The sequence below is a fragment of the Lactuca saligna genome, chromosome 5 (assembly GCF_052625555.1).
Source record: "Lactuca saligna cultivar CGN05327 chromosome 5, ASM5262555v1, whole genome shotgun sequence".
Classification (NCBI taxonomy): Eukaryota; Viridiplantae; Streptophyta; class Magnoliopsida; order Asterales; family Asteraceae; genus Lactuca; species Lactuca saligna.
In genome coordinates, this window is record NC_136421.1 from 141,571,289 (window position 1) to 141,591,961 (window position 20,673).

The 20,673-nt window shown below is 37.6% G+C and overlaps 1 protein-coding gene across 1 annotated transcript; it reads right to left on the reverse strand.

Annotated features, from left to right (window-relative positions):
- Positions 1-3,753: 3,753 nt before the first annotated feature.
- LOC145045781 (uncharacterized) lies at positions 3,754-4,143 on the reverse strand. Its single transcript, XM_078994100.1, has one exon. The coding sequence runs from the start codon at positions 4,141-4,143 to the stop codon at positions 3,754-3,756; it is 390 nt and encodes a 129-aa protein (XP_078850226.1).
- Positions 4,144-20,673: the final 16,530 nt, after the last annotated feature.

Here is a 20,673-nt window from a genome sequence, read left to right on the forward strand (position 1 = left end):
GATTATCTGCTAAATGTAGAGCCGCCTGATTATCACAAAATAGAGTAATTGTTTGAGGGTGTTTGACTCCTAGACTAAGAAGTAGACCCTTTAGCCATTTAAATTCACATGTGATAGCAGCCATGGACCGGTATTCTGCTTCGGCAGAAGAGCGGGAAACTATGTGTTGTTTCTTGGTTTTCCAGGCAATTGGAGAATGTCTGAGATAAAAAATCCACCCTATGAGAGATCGTCTAGTAATGGCGCATGCCGCCCAATCCGAGTCATACCATCCCTGGAGAGAAAGAGTATTGTCCGAATGCAATAGAATACCACGTCCAGGAGTGCCCTTAAGGTATCTGACCACTCGCAATGCTGCATCCTAATGCTCAATGCAAGGAGCCTGGATAAATTAAGATAAAATATGTACCGAATAGCCCAAATCTGGACGTGTGACAGCAAGATAAATCAGTCGTCCAACAAGTCGGTGATAGGCTTCGAGATTCTTTAATAGTGCACCATGAGCCCTACCAAGTTTATGATTTTGTTCAATGGGAAAACTCGTAGGTTTTGCCCCTAAAAGACCAGTTTCATTGACAATGTCAAGAGTGTATTTACATTGACACAAAAACAGACCTTGGGGACTTCGAGCCACTTCTATACCGAGAAAGTACTTAAGGGAACCCAGATCTTTCAACTTAAAACAATTGCTGAGATAGCCTTTAAATGTTTTAATAGCAACAAAGTTGTTACCCGAAATTATAAGATCATCCACATAAACGAGGACATTAATTTGAGTGTCACCATGAGTAAGTGTAAACAAAGAATGGTCAGAGTAAGGCTGACGAAAACCATATGCTTTAAGAGATTTTACAAGCTTCACAAACTAACAACGAGGAGCTTGTTTTAAGCCATAGAGAGATTTTTGTAATCGACATTACCAAATTTTTGTTAGGGATTTGAAAACCCGGTGGAAGATGCATATAAACTTCTTCGGTAAGGTCCCCGTGGATAAAGGCATTATGAACATCCATTTGATGAAGTTCCTATTTCTTGGATGCTGCCACGGCTAGGAAAACCCGCACTGTCGTCATCTTGGCAACCGGAGCAAATGTCTCATTATAATCAACTCCCGCTTCCTGATGATTACCAAAGACGACTAATCTTGATTTATATCGCTCAATTTCACCATTAGAGTGATATTTAATTTTGTAAACCCACTAACTACCAAGGGCTCTTTTCCCAGGTGGGAGAGAAGTCAAAATCCAGGTACCATTATCTTCAAGTGCACGAATCTTCTCTCGCATAGAAGCTTTCCAAACATCATGTTGCATGGCCTCCTTAAATGATCTAGGTTCTTGACTAGCCACGAGTGTAGCAATAAATTTCTGATATGTAGGAGAAAACTTATCACAAGTTATATGATGAGAAATAGGATAAAAAGTACCCGAGGTTGCCGATGGAGACGAGCAAGGAAGGGATGGACATTTGACTAATTTGGTGTGAGTAACAAAATCATGAAGAAGTATCGACGGAAATTTCTCGCAGTACCCTCTTCCCGTTGGAGGTTCAGTGTTTGATGGTGGAACAGATGTCACCAATGGTGAATTAGGAATAGGATCTAATATGGGCTCAAGATTCATTGTGGGATTAATGGTAGAAATGGGCTCAGACACCGATGTGGACTCATTAACAGGTATGGCTTGTGTCGATGAGCTGTCATTTGAGGCATTCTCCAGAGGCTCAAAGTAATTGGGAAGGTCATGAAGTGTAGGTGGCTGATCTTTAGAATGAATAGACAAATCACTAAAAGGAAATATATCCTCAAAAAATTTCACATCACGAGAGACAAAAAATGTTTTAGTGTCTAAATCATAAAGTTTCCATCCTTTCTTTCCAAACGGGGTATCCAACAAAGACACATTTTCTACTACGACTCGCGAATTTATCACCTTTAGCTTTTTGATTATGAGTAAAACACAAACACCCAAAGATTTTGATGGTAGAGTAAGATAGCGAAGTACCAAACAGGATCTCAAAAGGAGTTTGATTGTCTAGTAATGGGGATGGTGTTCGATTAATTAAGTGAGAGGCGGTAAGCACACATTTTCCCCAAAAACTTACAGACAAATTAGCTTGAAACATGAGAGCTCGTCCGATATTTAAAAGATGTTTGTGTTTTCGTTCTACACGACCATTCTGTTGTGGAGTACCCACACAGGAGGTTTGAAAAATAATGTCTCTTGTAAAAAAATAATTCATTAAACAATTAAATTACATACCATTATCACTTTGAACAATCTTGATCTTTTGGGAAAATTATCTATGGACCATTGCAACAAATGACATGAACATTTGAAAATTTTCAGTTTTGTCAATCAAGAGGTATATCCACACAGCGCGCGAGTAATCATCAACTATGGTTAAAAAATAGCGTGCACCACAGTTAGAAGAATATTTATATGGTCCCCAAAAATCACAATGAACTTTTTTCAAAAATTCTACTGGTTTTATTACTACATAAAGGAAATTTTTCTCTAGATTGTTTAGCCCAAAAATAGACTTCACATGCTTTATTCAAACTACCCTGCAAACTACTAGTAGGAATGAGAGATTTCACCACTTTTTCTGAGGGGTGACCCATTCTTCTATCCTAAAGTTCAAGATTCGATGAGGATGACGCTTGATTGACTGAGACATGCTGAATAGAGTTGCCTTTTCCAAAGTAGTATAGTATGTCCCATCTAACTCCCGTTTCAATTAGCTTCCTCGACCGGTCCTGTATAGCACACATGTAAGAATTAAATAATGTACTACCCTTCATATCATCATTCAGTTGAGAAACTGAGATCAAATTGTAATTCAGTTTTGGAACCAAAAAAACACTTTTTAGGGTAATTTTGTCAGATAAGTGCACATTACCCTCATGGGTAGCAATAACTTTTCTACCATTCGACAGTCCTACTAACAAACTTGAGATTTTATGAGCATTATGAAGCCAAGAAAATCCTCCTGTAACATGATGGGTTGCCCCAGAATCAATTATCCAAAGTCTCTTTTGCAACGTACCATGTAATCGTTCTTCAGGGATTTTTGAGGTGCTCATTAAACCTGTGAGTGCCTTCCACTACTCAGCGGTGAAAAGCAATGGAAATGAACTTGTATTACCTCCTAATCCATGATGATAGTTTGTAGTCAACGCGTTTGCACGTGCCGACCCTCTTCCACGTCCACCAGATCTGCTACCTCTACTTCCACCATCAGGCTTACTTCTATCCTGTTCCCACAATTCTGGATATCCAACGAACTCAAAACAATTCGCCGCCTCGTGCCCATTTTTCTTGCAGTGAGAACACAGAAGAGATGACTTGTCTGTCTGCCCCCTCGCCCCCTTCCTTTGGTGTTCGTTCGAACAGAGAAACCCAAAACATCAGCAGGTTTTTCTTCAATGGCCATATTTGCAGTCCTTACACGCTCATCTTTCACTACCAATTGAAATGCTTTGTCAAGTGATGGTAACGGGTCTTGCGAAAGTATATTTGTACGTAAGGTAGAGAAGTAATCAGAGTTCAACCCCATAAGAAATTTATGGAGCATGTCTGTATTTCTTTTTTCTTCATGTCTGGTTCCAGCAGTGCAAGCATCACAATAGGTACATGTAATCACCGGTTCATGCTTGTGAAGTTCTTCCCACAACGCCATGAGTTTCCCAATGTACTCCAACACCAGCATTGTTTTTGTTTGTTCACACTTGGCGATCAAACTCTTGAGCTGTTAAATTCTTGGTCCATTAACAACAACATAGCGGGACTTGAGCGTATCCCACAGTTTCTTCGTGTTTCTATGATTCGCCAGATAGCATTTTACTTCAGGATCTATCGTGTTCATAATCCACGACACTATCATGGCATTAATGGTATTCCAATCAGATTTTGTGACCGGAGGAGTTCTTTCAGTGATTGTACCATGTAGGAACCCAAATTTTCTTCGTGCTTCCAAAGCCATCTGGATATCTCCCGCCCAGTCATCGTAATTATCACCACGTAGTCTGGTCGGCGTGATGTAATCACCAGGTCGGTCTTGAGGACCAAGATAGAAGGGAGAAGTAGACTCAATTTTGGGAGTCGATGATTCTCCAGGTGTTTCTCCTGTTTTTCCCGTCATGTTTTTAGGTTTGTGTACAAACCCGCTCTGATACCATGAAATAATCGACACAAGTGTGTAGCTGATTTTTAATCTCTCTTTCATTAATCACAATGTTGGTATCTATACATCAGAGATCCGTTTGAATCAGATTACAACTATCAGATTACAAAACAAACTAGAGATAAGCATTACATTCAAATACATAAAAACTAGATAAGAAGATAACGTGATATACTTCAACAGGTTCAATATTCCAACTTACAGCCATTGCGGTATATATAAAACTTTAAGGGATATGTGTCATTCTATGTTGTTACCAATAATTAGATCTGATTACGAGATAACAATTTTACTTTTCTTGCTTTGTTTTTTTAAATTGGTTACCAATAATGTGTCATTCTATGTGGTTACCAATAAAAAATATGTAGCCTTTATATTGGTTTTACTTATTTTGCTTTGTTTTTTTAATTTTACTTTTTTTTTGCTTTGTTTTTTTAATTCGTATGATAACGAGATAATCTTATTTTATGATGATTATAATTAGATTTGATCACCAATTATAATATGAATCATGGATGAAACTTGGTACTCTAATAATAAATAATAAATTTATTATTCACAACAATTTGACAATTAAATCGTAATATTAAATTGCCAGACTGTTTACGTTAATTATAAGGATTGGATATTTAACCATAATATTGAGTATTCAATCGTTCTCTTTTGCTATTTTTGACCTTTAATAATTAATTCAAAATATTAATTTATTTTGTCTGATAACAACATAATTTCACCAAACTAATTATACCAAATTGATGTTTACTCGATGCATCACCACTTCTATAGTAGGTATGAATTAAAGACGGATTTATGAATTAAAGACGGATTTATTACATCACTTTCCTTCCATTGTCATGAAAACAAGTATTTGAACAACCTTTTACAAGGCCCATGAACTGGAATATGTCTTTCATGATGTGGTCCGTTGGACCTTTTATATTTGACCGTTTGTTATGTAATAACTCAAATAAATATTTATATTTTTCAATCACTCTTTTTCAAAAAAATAAAATAAAAAATCTTACAATCCTTAAGATCGCATGCTTTGTTTATTATACGAGACTATGACTTATCGTTTTCTCTCCTTTCGATTTTAATCAAGTTAACTACTAAAAATATCAATAATATTTTAAATTCCTTATTCGATTTAAATTCTATTTAGTTTATCATGTTCGTTAGAATTGACTATTTGTGTTAGTTGATTTAGTAGAATTCGATCCAATTAACTAGTTGATATACTTGCAAAAATATAAATATGCAACGGAGAATTTTCTTTGTTCATAACTAAATTTTTTGAAAAGTAATGAGGTTTCGATGAGAATAAATAAATATATCAAAGTAGTTTATAAATTCAAACGACAACAAGAGCAAACAAGAGTTAAGACATATATATATATATATATATATATATATATATATATATATATATATATATATATATATATATATATATATATATATATATATATATATATATATATATATATATATATATATATATATATATATAAGTTCATGAGAAGAAGACTACCAGAATAATAGTTTGTGGGAGAGATCTTAATAGCTACAGTCATTGTCGTTTATAACCAATTATTATAAACAGGAAGTTGATGTTATTTACATGTTTATAAGGGATAACATAGCAAAAATCCATATCTATATATCATTCAATGATGTAATAGAAGGATGGTTAGGTAGTAAACATCTTTATGAAGGTTCACATCCCGAAAGAAGCTGTATGGAGTGGGACAGATATGAGATAAGAAAGAAGTGAATGTCTGACCAGACAAAAATGAAGAAATGATATCTCATTCTATATCTTTCTGTTTACAAGCAAAAAGGTTCCATGTAATTGCATTAACTGGTTTGGACCACCAAGTATAATGTTTCGAATTAAAGCATTAAGACTTAAAACCACAACTGAGACTTGATCAATTTGCTATTACATTTTCTACCTCGTTATTTATTACTACTCTTAAATCAAAGCAAAAAGGTTCCGATGTTATTACATTTTCTACTTCTCTTTGTTTGCTGGAGAACATATCTGAAAGTCAATTCCAGCTTCAAGAAAGTCCACTTCAACTTATTTATTAAATGGCAAACCATGTACCTTTTAATGATTCCATCAAAGCATCTAATATTGTGAAATATGGATATTGTATTTAGCTAAAAGAGAATTAGCACCCACTTTAAGCCTCCACCACCAATTCAAGATAAAATATCATTGAGAGAACACGACAAATTGAGGGAACAAAGACACCCTATACCAAAACCGTCAAATTTGATGGGACGAACCATTTGTCTTTCAAGAAACCCAACAAGTAAATGAAAAGGACAAAATTGCAAAAATGGTCCATGTGGATGGTAAATTTATTTGCTTTTAGTCCAAAACGAAATGTTGGTGTGCCACTGGTTCAAAATTGGATATTTATATTATTTTTGGTCCCTCACACTAACTTCCATCCATATGTGCCGTTACCTGCAATAAAGACGAGGTTATTTTCGTCTTTCCACCTACAGGGACCGTTTTTGCAACCTTATTCAAAATAAAAGCAGGAGCTCGTTACCTCACTCTTCCATCTTCAACCTTCACGAGCTTCATATTCTTCCCTACTCATACTTTGTGTTCGCAACTTCTTAGACATCAACAATTGAAATGGTGATGTGTTTCTGTGGTAGGGTTGCGGTGGTTCGCACCTCTTCGACATCAGCAAACCCTGGTTGGAGTTTTCTTTCCTGCCCTCAATAGCTAAGTGTTCCATTTTGGTATCTTACCCTCATTTTGGAAAATCACCCTCATGTTTATCTCTCTCTTTTTTTTTTTTTTTTTTTTTTATCTTGAAGGGTTCTAGATATAGATTCTTAGGATGGATTGATCCTCCAATGTGTGCAAGATCTATGATGATAATACCCAGATTATGTAGAAATATCAACAATGCAAACTATCAAGTGGCAAAACTGAAGATGTGTTTGTTTGCAAGTTGGTTACTATTTGTGGTGGTTTGAGTATTTTTCATTTAGGGTTTAGGAATTAGGAACACTTGTAGTTGCATGGAATTTTGGGTGTTTTTGGATTATGATATTGTAAAGTTTTCACATGCCAATAATTACTATCTTTTGACCTTGCAGTCTGCATTGACCAAGAGCAATTCACTTTATTACCCTTACCTACCATACTTACATTTACATCAGGTGCATTACCTTTACACACAACCCTAAGCCTTATTTTGTCATTTTTCTTAAAACCAAGATTCCTTCTAGTTTCAATGGAAAGTTTGTTGAGTTTTTCCTTAATGTCCTTTCTACTTTTACAATTTTGACCCACTTGAAAAGTAACTGCATGAACTTACCAAGTAGTCCCATTCATCATTGTCAATTACTTCAACATCTTTAATATTTTCAATATCAACATTTTCACCAATACCCTCAACACCGTTTCCTCTATCAACATACTCAAAATCTAGATCAACATTCATATAGAAATCACTCATGTCCACCTCAACATCACTTACATAATTTTATTCATCTTCAAGAAAGTCATTATCTTCCTCGCTCCCTTTAGTACCCCCCCCTCCCTAACTCATTCACTTCAAATTGACCTTCACCAAGTCTCGCACCATCTCCTATACTATGATCATTAGGTTCATTATAAGTATATTTCCCAAAGAAAGGATTAAAATCTTCAAATTCAAATGACTAGTCATAAAAGGTATCATACACTTCTGTATTTGATTCTTGATCACCAAGAGTTGCACCTTTATCATGAACTTCTATACCTTGATCATGAAAATCTATATCTTGATCACCAATAGTTGCACCTTGATCATGAACTTCTGTATCTTGATCATGAAATTCTATATCTTGATTACCAATAGTTGCACCTTGATTAGCAATTTCAACATGTGCATCTTGATCACTAATAGTTGCAATGTGTTCCAAGTTGAAACATAATTTCTTACTACTTGATTGACTTCCTTTAACTAACTGCAATCTCTTATTCTTATTGTATTTTGGTGTCTCATACCTTACCAAAATCAAATCAAGATTTGGGACCTCTTCCTGGTTTTGGTTTACATGATGCAAACAAACCACTGGTGAACTTGATTTTGGTATGGGCAGATCATCTACTATTTCCTCAATTATGACCATAGGTTTAACTCTTTGAGACACAAAGTATGTAAGTAACATAGTTTCATTATCTTTAGTGTTTACCTTGATGATGTTATTATGTTCAACATACTCTCCAAGACTAAGTACATCAACATCATTCCTTAGAGCTCTAACACCAAACTCCAAATCTCCATTTGGCAGTTCATAGTGGTAGTAAATGATTGGTGGTACCATATAACCAAGCTTTAACATCACCTCGTCCAACTAATGTAGAGAGAACTCATATATGTCTACCAAGTCAACACTGTCTAATTTTCCTTCAATGAAGCTTATCCTTGGGATATTTGTGAACCTCCCTCCATGATGGAGCTCGATATTAAACATGATGGGATATCCTTCTATAAAAAATCATGAACCAAACCAAAAAAAAAACATTACTTTATACTGATTGTAAAAGCTTTTTATTGTTTAAAACAAATATATAAGAAACATACTACACTACCATAAATCTGAATTGCATCAAAAACCCTTATTTTTTGGTTTGATTTCCCACATTTGGAGCATACTAGTGGATTCGAACTTACGATTGAATTTGATGATCAGATGCAGGAGTTTAAGGAACTATTAGGGTTTTTTTGATTAAGAAAGTGGGTTTAGTAGGTAGAGAGTGAATGGTCATTAACTCTAACTGTATATATACTCCAATATGGTGGTAAACAGTGACGTAGAATAGGAATGACGAAAATACTCTCGTCTTTATTGCAAGGAACGATACATATGGATAGAATTTAGTGTGAGGGACCAAAAACAATAGAAAGATACAATTTTGGACCAGTGGTGCACCAACATTTTGTTTTGGACCAAAATCATATAAATTTGCCAACCTTAGGGACCATTTTTGCAATTTTGACAACGAAAAATGTTTGATTTTCAACAATAATTTAGAAATGTTGAAATGTATTAATTGAGTGGTTTTTACCAAAATAAGCATGTTTTGTAAAGCTCTATCACAAAATAATAACATTTAAAATAAACAAAAAACTGGACATGGAGTTTTAAAATCCTTATTTTCGAACTTCCTTTCTAATTTCGAACTCGTTTTTTTATTTTTATTTTTTTTGACAAAAAACAAATTTATAAATTGTTTTTTGGGAAAAAAATCATATGAAGTTCCGAAATCCTATGAATATCTGAAAAGTAGTTTGAAAGTCTGAATTTGAAACTTGATCTTTTAGAGACAATTACAAATCTAACCATTTTTCCTTACTTTTCACTTAATAGCCAAGAATTAGCCTTTAACCAAAAGTAACCATAAAAACCATAGGTAATTAGCGAAAACTATTGTTTTCAGGGAGAAAACTACGGTTTGGTCATAACCCTCTTTAAATGAACTACTGCTTAATGGCATTGGGTTATTGTTTTGGTACCCATCTAATGTTCCACTTGCCATTAGCCCAAAATATATAAATTTGAAATTTTCGTTTTAAGTAATTTTTCATTCTCTGAGAGTAGAGAAACTCTCTCAATGGCAGGTCCAAACAACAATCAATTATTTTCTCGTGTTCTTCCATTCTTTTTTGCTTTTTGTTGTATATAATGTAAAAAAAAAACGGAGACCGTAGGTTTCATAAGTCATCTACTGTACAAGTTGTTAATGCACAAATTGTGCATTAAAAACTTGTACACCATAGGTAACTTCCGAAACTTATTGTTTCCGTTTTTTTTTTTTCAAATTCATCTACAGTTTGTGATACCGTAGATTATAGAGGGCATATCATAGTTGATTTTTTCACCTATGCTTTCATATGTAAAAATGAAAAAAATAATTATATGTAACCACCGAACCATAGGCCATCCATAAAGTAGTTGCAATTTTTTATCTATGGTTTTCTTAGCTATTTTTGGCTAGTTGCAGAAATTTGGCTATTAAGTGGGAAGTAAATAGGGAAGTTGGTTAGAATTTTGGCTATTGTCCCTTCTTTCTATGAGTTGCGAAGATTTTCTTCGTTGAATATAATTTTCAAACATGTTTTCACCTACGAATTTCGAACATGTTCTTCATATAAGCATGTAGTACAATTTATGAAGCTATGGGTACAACTTATAATGACGTCGTTGTAATTATGTGAATCTCGATGATCTTATTGATATGAGGAGCCATCTATATGTGCAACAGGTGTAGGAGAGATTACAGGGACTCACATAGAGTTATTCTAAGAAATGGCTAATCACTATCATTTTACAATAAATAAAATAAATAAAAATATATATGGAGATATATTCTATAATAGTGCCCCACAGTCGAAACTGTAGCTAGTCGGATGGAGAGACTGGATTGGAAGCGAGTGAAAAGTTGACGTGGTAATCCTTTTGTAAAGATATTGTCATATTATTAACCTTCCGGAACATGGAGAACTCAAAGAGAACCCATACGTACTTTTTCTCGGATAAACTGAATATCGATTTCAACATGTTATGCGCATTGGTGTTGTACGGGGTTTGGTGTAAGATAAACGGCTGAGATGTCACAATAAATGATTTTGGCTTGGCGTACTAAGAGTTGTAGCTCGAGAAGCAAGTTACGAAGCCAATATGTTTCAACTACAATGTTTGTGACCCCCCTCCCTAATTAGCGTCAAAATATATGGTAAGTTTGGTATATTGGGAATGAGTTATGTGTAGACCATAGTTGCATGTTCCTTAGAGATACCTCAAAATATGTTTGAGAAAATTGAAGTGTGGTTGATGTGGATTATGCATGAAGAGACACACTTTTTGGACTTCTTATGTGATATCCAGTCGAGTGAAAGTGAGATATTGGAGAGCATCAGATAGGCTACGGTAGAGGGAGGGTTCAGACATTGGTTGGCCAACAGTGAGGATAAGCTTGGAGCCCGTGTCGGCAAGGATGGCACTTGGTTTACAGTTTTGCATGTTGGCACGGGTTAAGATGTCGTTGATGTCTTGATCTTAAGAGAGAAATATACCACCATTTTGATGTTGAACTTGGATACCGAGAAAGTGATGAAGTTATTCGAGGTCAGTCATAACAAATTCTTTAGGCAATAGACCAATAAAGCACTAAAGAAGGGATCCGCTTGAAGTAATGAGGACGATGTCATCTATATATAGTAAAACATATGCCATTTGGTGTCCATGCTTGTAGACAAAAGGGGGTTATCCTTGGTGGTGCTTTTAAATCCGCATATTTGGATGAATGTTCTGAATTTTTGGTACCAGACTCATGGGGCCTATTTGAGGCTATATAATGATTTCCGTAAGCGGCAAACCTATGTTGGGTTTTTGGTATCGAAATACCCCGCCGATGGGAACATATATACTGTTTCCTTTAAGTCTCCATGTAGGAGTGCATTATTTACATCTAGCTGGTGAATAGGCCAACATTGTAACACAACAAGGCTAAGAACGGTTTGTATTATGGTAGGTTTACCACGGGAGTAAAGGTCTCATCACAGTCTACGCCTACTTGTTGGCATTTTCCATTAATGTCTAGGTGTGCTTTATATCTTTCAAGAGTCCTATCGACAAGAAATTTGTGTCGAAATAACCACATAAATTGTATAACATGAGCATGTTTAGTCAAGGCACTAGATCCTATGTGTCATTATCTATTAAATCCTTGTATTCGTTGCTCATAGATAAGTTCCAGTAAGGATCAAACATTGTCATTTTATAGGATTGGGTAGGGGAGAAATGGTTGTGTCGGTGGAAGTGGTGTGAAGGTTGAATAGGGTTTTTAGTTTGGTGATTTTGGATTTTGAGCGAGTGGTCATGGGATGGGTTGGGGTAGGCTGAGGGGGTTTCATGGGTGATGTGGTGGCCGTCTGGAATATATGATGGGGAAGGATGTGGCATTTTTTGTGGGTGGATGTGTGTAAGATATGTGATTCACTGGGGTTGTTTCAGGTGGATAATTTTTAATTGGATGAGTAGTTGTTGGAGCCTCAGTATTGGGTATGGGGTTGGGGTTATGTGAAAGCGGTTGGGTATGTGGAGGAGAGGATTAAGGGTTTTGATATATGATGAGTGAAGGATCGGTTTCTAAGAAGGATTAATTGGGTTTGTAGGTTTGGAATGGATAAAAGGGAATGATGTTTCATCAAATGTAATGTGACGACAAAGGAGGATCTTGTTGGTGGATAATTCAAGGCATCGGTAACCTCGATAGTTGGTTGGGTATTCGAGGAAAACACAGGTAGTGGATCTTAGGAAGAGTTTGTGTGGTTGGGTTGGTAGAGTGCAGAAGTTGGAGTGTGGAAGTTGAGTAGTTTAGTGGGTAAGAAGTTGTGAAGGTAGGTAGTTGTATGTAGTGCGTCAACCCAAAATGTTGGTGGGAGGGAAGGATGAGTAAGAAGAGTGAGCATGAGTTCGTTGATATGACGAATCAAGCGTTCATGTTTCCCATCTTTATGGGAGGTGTGTGGGCAAGAGAAGCATATATGAAGGCTGGTGGTTGAGTCACATTGGAGGAAGTGGTGGTTGTCAAATTCACCTCCTTTGTCACATTGGAAAGTTTTTATGTGTTTTTTTGGAATTGTGTTTTGGATGAATTTGTGAAAGTTTTTGAATTTTTCATAGGTTTTAAAGTTAAATTTTAAAGGAAAGACCCATGTATAGTGTGTGTGGTCATCAATAATGAGAAGATAATATTTATGACCACTTTTGCTTGGTAAAGGATAGGTCCATAAGTTAGCATGGACGAGTTCAAATGGTTGAAGTGTTGTTGATGTAGAGTGGTGAATGGGAGTCTTTTGTGTTTGGCGAGTTGGAATGAATAACATACTAATGAATGATAAAGTTTTTTGCAAGAAATAAGTTTATTAGAACTAAGGAAGTCTATTACATGTTGACCCGGATGTCCGAGTCTGTTATGCCAAAACATGGAATTAGAGGAAACAAAAAACGATAAATTTGCAGGAGCATTGATTGGGTAAAGATCCCCTGAGTTATTATGCCTCATAAATAGTTTCCCACTCTTGTAGTCCTTCATAGATATACCATAAATGTCAAATTCGACATATATGAGATTATGACGGTTTAATTTTTAAATGGAAACGAGGTTTTTAATTATACTGTGTGTGTGTGTAAAATGTCTTTAAGATGGATGGGTTTAGTGGGGTAGGTTAAGGTCGAATGGCCTGATCCTAATACCGGCACTCTATTTCCATTTCCAATAAAAACAAATTTAATAAATGACACATAATGGGATTGGATTTTACCTACATCAGCAGTAAGATAACAGGTTACACCTATATCTATGTGCCACTTATTTTCATTTAGCTCCAAGGTCTTGGTGTTCAAAGCTGCTCCAAATTCTATTGGTTTAAGTGAATTGACGATAGTGAGAAGAGCTTGTTGTGCGTAGCTGGTCGGTTTATTAGGTTTAGCGATTTTGTGGGCTGGTGCATGGAGAAGCCCACTAGAGCATAGTTGGATAAGGACAGGGAGGTGGTGTAGTACACCAGGGAGCAGCAACCCAATAAGGTATTTGTGGAGGATTGGTCCACTAAGATCTTGGTGGATTAGCTTGAGTTCCACATCGATTAAAAGAGGAAGCCTATCATTGATTTAAGTTTGGAGTGTCAGGTCCATTAGCAGATGAGCGTTGCTGTAATTGTCTGCGATTTGGGGCAGAATTGTGACATCGATTGGGATAAATTAGAGCAGGATATGGAGTCTCGTGGGTGATAGCAGCATCGAAAACGGTTGGAGAGAGGGAATCTCGAGCATATTGGTCTTGATGCTCAAGCTGGAGCATAAGGCAAGCAGCTTATTACGGGGGCAATGTTTGATTTTTATACGCACCGAATGGGTCATATTCTATGGCAAGGCCTCGAACAAGTTGAAGTATAAGGTGTTTGTCATTCACCAGACAATCAACGTCATTGAGTTTATCAGAGAGATCTTTTAATCTGTGACAATAATCTCCAAGAGAGGGCATCGTTCGAAGTGTCAAATTGTTGAATTTGTGTTCAATAGCAGTAGCCTAGAACCTTTGTTATTGAGATAAATATCATGTATTCTGGTCCATGCTTCATAAGGAGTTGAATCTAGTTCAAGAACACTGGTGAGAAGATTTTCTGAGAGTGTCTTGTAGATCCATTAAAGAACAATGGTTTCAATCTCAGACCAGGACTCATAGTCATGATCTGTTTTGGTTGGGGGTATGATTCCATCAATGTGGGAGAGTACTTTATATCCACGAGCATGGAGTTTGAAGAGCTTAACCAAAGAGAAGTAGGTTATACCTTCTTTCCATCAAGAACTCTGACTTTGTTTTTGTCACACCCCCAAACCAGAACGGCGGAAACGTTCGAGGGTGGATGACTTCATGTAGTACCGTAACAATTGAACACATAGTAAAGAAAGCAATACAACTATAACATATATAATTTAAAAGTTTAAATTGTTGAAAGGTACTTGTTTCAAAAGAAATTACAATATGATGTTTAAAATGAAATTAAACTAACGTCGCAGTGTCCCTTCTTCAAAAGCTGCAGTTTACCTGTGTTACAGAATCCCTGAGAAATACAAGTGGTTTTGAAATAGTAGGTCAGCATTTAAGCTGATGAGTTCATAAGTATTTAGTGACAATGTTTATATGAAATAGAAGGAAAATGGTTTGTACATGTTAAATTTTCCTAGAAAATCTCATATTTTCTACTATAGTAGATCGTAGTTTGATTTTTCCAAAACTTTGATGCAATAGTGTTTTTCATGCCTAAAATAGTAGTTTTATGTGTAAATTGTTAAGGCATTTGGAAAACCCATAAATCAATGTGTTTTTAATACTCCATGTGAGTCTTATAACCATGCTACTTCACCAGGATGCCTATATCAACGTTCTTCAGGCGTTGGAAAGTTATGATGTTTGTCACCCCAGGCCTGCTGGCTTAGCTGTAGCTAATAGCTTAGGTGTGAGATTGTCAATCCCGTAGAGATCTATACACAAGTATCATGCTCCCCTACAAGGGATTATGGTAAATAATACAAGACTTAAAATGCATACTCAAAAGTACGTGAAATGTCTCATAAAATTTAGTATAAAACAGATTTACGTATAAAAATATCTATTTGTTCTTCTATATGAAAATATCTCTTTGATGTAGTGTTCCTAGTATGTAAATTTTCACGATTTCCTCGTAAAATATACCTATTATAGTTTTTTAAAGTGTGTTTCGTTCATATACTAAAGTGACTTAACTGATCACATATATGTAATGTAAAAATGGAGCATTTGATTTGTATATATATATATATATATATATATATATATATATATGTATATATATATATATATGTATATATATATATATGTATATATATATATATATATATATATATATATATATATATATATATATATATATATATATATATATATATATATAAACAAGTTTTATTTCCACAAGACTAGGTGTTATTGAAAATACATATTTCATATGAGAATACTCATGTAGTAGTTTATGAATCACATATGATTACTTAGATAAAAATTTTATATAGTGAATCGTTAAGTTACACACGATAATAACCGCGTGTTTTACTTGCATTTCCCCTCCTTAATATTGTATAAAAAGCATTTATCAAACATTTAAAAGCGTAGTTTATAGGGGTATGAACTCACTTGAAAGATCGAAGAAGGCGAGACGAAAACCGAGCAGAACTTTGACTCGAGAAAGCGGATTTTCTTAGGATTCTCGGGAATCTCAAGATCACAAACGACCTTCGGGGCTTAAGTATGGAAACCGGGGCTTCGGGATATCACGTGCACAAAAAACAAGGTAAAAACTCAAGAAAGATGAGAAAAAATGAGAAATTTCCCTGGAACCCTTGCATCCGTACGCGGTTACGATGGGTGTACGCGTGCGTCATGTGTGACCGCATCCTCGACTGCCTCGGAGCTCTGATGAGATGGGGCATAGCTTCGCATAGGGGCGACGTGGACGATCTGAGGCCTAGTCCTCGAGTACGCTGGGCGTACGCTGTTACGCTGGGCGTAACTAGGATTAGCCCAGTGACTCCCCCTTTGGATAATACTGAAATTTGATTTAAATTTATATATTTATTATTTAGTAAACTTCAAGAATTCATATCTTCTTCATACGAACTCCGTTTTCGACGTTCTTTATATCCATGCATAGGTGAGACTACGCTCTACAACTTTTGTTTAGACTCCGTCGACAAATTTTGAAATTAGTTTTATTATTTATTTTTAAAAGGTCGGGGTAAGAAAAATGTAACATCCCGAAATATCAAGAGTAGAGTTGAAGGGCTAAAAGAGTAAATTGGGAAAGAGTGACTCGGCGAGTCCATGTGCGGACTCGGCGAGTAGAGTCGTGACTTGGTTGCGTGTTAAGTGGCCGACTCGGCGATTCAGTGTAATGGACTCGGCGAGTAGGCGCTGAGTGGAGAAAACTCTAATTCTCGGGGTTTAGCCTTATATAAAGATCACTATGTTTTCCTCCTAGCCTCTTTATCACCCCTTGAGCCCCAGAAAACCCTAAATCACGGAGAAGCGCCATTGTTGAGTGGATTGGAGCTTGGAGAAGTAATGGTTGAAGAAATTTTGGGAAGATTGAAAGCTTGGAGCAAGGGGCTTTGCTTGGATTCGAATTTCATTGCAGTTGGGGCATCACTTAGAGGTAATATCTCGTTATTGACCTGTTGTTATGTTGTTTCTTCATTTTGGGGTTTGTGAGAAATTGTCTATGGATGAAATGGGAAGTCTAGAGGTTAGATCTGAGGTTGCTACCTCAGATCTGGAAGGGAGAAGAATCAGAGAGCATGAAAGTCCCTGTGTTGGAGTGTTTAGTGAAGCTTACATGTCCCAAACCCTAGCCCCAATGTGCAAACGGCTTAGATCTCTTTGGATTCACGTAAAGTTTGCCACTTTACGTGATGGATGAGTGGTAGGAGACTAGATCTATGTTTTGGATCAATTGCATGGCCTGAGACGCTTCTGTATGGATTCAGACCGGTGGTACTCGACGAGTCACATGGGGCGACTCGACGAGTTGCTTGAAGATGGCCTGGAACTCGACGAGTTGGAAGAACAACTCGGCGAGTAGGTTGAAGATAGCCTTGGACTCGACGAGTCCATTTGGACTCGGCAAGTCTTGTCGAAGAGTCCCAAATATTCTCTGGTTGAGTCGAGAATCGGTGAGTCGAGGGATGACTCGGTGAGTCGTGTGCGAGTGGACTCAGAGTTGTTGGACTCGACGAGTCTCGGGGTGACTCGGCGAGTTAGGTCGCAGATTGAGTGAAGTTCTGATTATGGGAACTCGACGAGTCACAGGGTTGACTCGGCGAGTAGGGTCATTCAGGGGTTGACTTAGACTGAGGACTTCGATTTCGACCAAGGGTTGGCCGTTGACTTTTAGGGTTTGGTCAGCGATGTGGCCTTTGGGCCAAGAGAAAGGTAAAATAGCCTTTTACCCATAAGAGGGTGTTATGAGAGGATTTATTCTAGTCTCGAGAGTTATATTCATGAGAGTATTTGCCTTACGTGTTAGGCGGTGGCGAGTTCGAGATTCAAGTGTGGGGATATCTGCTTTTTGCTTGCCAGGTGAGTCTTCTCACTATACTTTACCTTGAGTAGGTAACCAGAGTTATGTGATCAGAGTATTTGTATGCTATATGTACGTGATGTGTTGTACTGCATTACTTCTATGTGATTTAAGCTGTGCATGTTTATAGAGTTGGAACCGGAAGGTTCCCAGAGTTAGAACCTGAGGGTTCACAGAGTTTGGGTGCACGGACCCATAGAGTTATAACCTCGAGTAGCTAATATGTGTTATGTGGGGTATTTTGGGGAACTCACTAAGCTTCGTGCTTACAGTGTTTCGTGTGATGTTTTTCAGGTTTCTTTCAGTATCACGGGACGGCACCGACTTGATTGTACACACCAGAGAAAGAGTCATATTTTGGAGGATCCTGGTTTTCTATGCAAGTGGAAATGGAGTCATGTTTTGTAAATCGACTATGAATGAGATTTTAAACAAGTGTTTCTAAGAAAAAATGATTATTTTAAATGAAAAAAATTGTCTTGAAATTTACGGTTTTACAAGTTGGTATCAGAGCCTTGGTTTGAGGGATTCAGATGCGCCTTCGGGTAAATCTGGACTCAAACTGAGGAAGTAAGAAAAGTTTTAAGGAAATAATTTTCTAAAAATGAATAAAAGTTCAAAGAGAAAGCAAGAAGGAGCAGTGTGTACAATCAGCCAGAGCCCGAACGGTGATTTCCCAAAATACCCTTATTTTTGTGTTATGAGATATGCATGATGCACTTTATGAGATATTATTGCATGCTAGAGACAGGCTAGGTATTTCATATGTTAGGACTAGAGTGGCCTGATTTGTGATGCCTTAGCCTAGGACTCGTTGTTATAGGTGTTATGCTTTTGGGTATGTGATGAGTGAGAGTATCCAGTTAGAACCCATGAGGGGTAGAGTTACAGAGTTCGGTGGTACTTTCGAGGATGAGCCGAGAAGGTGGAGTTATCACAGAGAGGGAGTCCTATGTATTCTTTGATGCTCGAATGCTGCTTGCTTTGTGCTTAGTGGAACTCTCGATGATGAGAGTCAGCTACCAAGTGAATATGACGATATTCAGGAGGTAGATGGCTGGCATCATTAGGAGCTCTTCAGCAGCTGATAGCAAAGAAGTGGGAGGACAACGGAAGAGCCTAGGGAGTAACCCTATCTAGAAGAGTGCACTTGTAGAATAGAGAATTTTGTTGGGGAGCGAGCACGCGCGATGGGATTGGTGAAAGAGCAGGTCGAGCAGCTATTTAGAAGCTCTGGGATGGTCCGTGTGGAAAGTATGGGTAGATGTGGCAGGTAGTATGGGCCCATACTACTGGAAGCAGAGGACCCATACTTGATACAGGGAGTATTCTGAAGGTTCTAAGGAGCAGATTGAGGAGTGATGTTATGGTTTGAGTACCATACATCGGAGCGGATCGAGGAGTGATGTTATGGTTCGGGTACCATACATCAGGGCAGATTGAGGAGTGATGTTATGGTTCGGGTACCATACATCAGAGCAGATTGAGGAGTGATGTTATGGTTTGAGTACCATACATCGGAGCGGATCGAGGAGTGATGTTATGGTTCGGGTACCATACATCAGGGCAGATTCAGGAGTGATGTTATGGTTCGGGTACCATACATCAGAACAGATTGAGGAGTGATGTTATGGTTTGAGTACCATACATTGGAGCGGATCGAGGAATGATGTTATGCTTCGGCTACCATACATCAGGGCAGATTGAGGAGCAATGTTATGGTTCGGGTACCATACATCAGGGCAGATTGAGGAGTGATGTTATGGTTCGTGTACCATACATCAGGGCATATTGAGGAGTGATGTTATGGTTCGGGTACCATACATCAGAGCAGATTGAGGAGTGATGTTATGGTCCGGGTACCATACATCGGAGCGGATTGGGGAGTGATGTTATGGTTAGGGTACCATACACCGGGGCATACTGAGAAGAGATGTCATGGAATGAGTACCATGGTTCGTAGTGAATGATGTTTGTGGTTCTCCGGTTATTCGGTCACGAGTAAGTTCGAAGACGCGTCCATTGAGAGGGAAATCGAGAGCCCCTCAGAGTATTTTAGTAAGGAGTCAGTGAGAAGGGAGAATTTCGATCTGAGTTGGCCGATCAGTCGATAAAGGAGATGTCACCTCCTATGATCTGGGAGGTACTGATTATGCTCGTATGAAAAATATGAGAAGCATGATGTTTTGGTTTTGGGTTTAGGGGTAAACCCTGCAGGTTGTCATTGATGATGATTTCCCACCAGAGTATCAGGTAGCATGTGTGCCGCGAGGCAGTGATCTATCATGAGCAGATAGTCAGTTGAGACTGGGATAATCGAGGGCCACGCTATACCTAATTGAGTTTAGTCGGGTGCACGGTAGTGGTATCAGCGGGGAGGTCAGTCGAGTTCAGCGGTGCCAAGAGTTTTCTATCCATGGGGTGTTGAATTTGGTTGTGGGTTCCTGTTCTTGGGATGATCCCGGTGTTGGAGCGTTGGTTAATGAGTTGAGGTGAGGGGTGCGATGATTTTATGGTTCAGTCTATGAGCCAGAGATGTTATCAAGCAGTTGAGTTGTTTGGTACTAAATTGGTACGAGATTTGGAACGACTAGAGGCAGACGTGACGAGAAGTTCTTGAGGAGTTCATCAGAGGTTCAAAGTATGTGAGGTCGATTCATTTCCTTAAGGGGGGATTATCGGGCGTTGTGTAGCACTTTCCAGGGGCAGGTGCGATTTTGCTGGAGAATATAGTTATGGGTTAGTTGCATGCTATTTGGTGATGGTTCGATCCCTAAGTGGGGGAGAA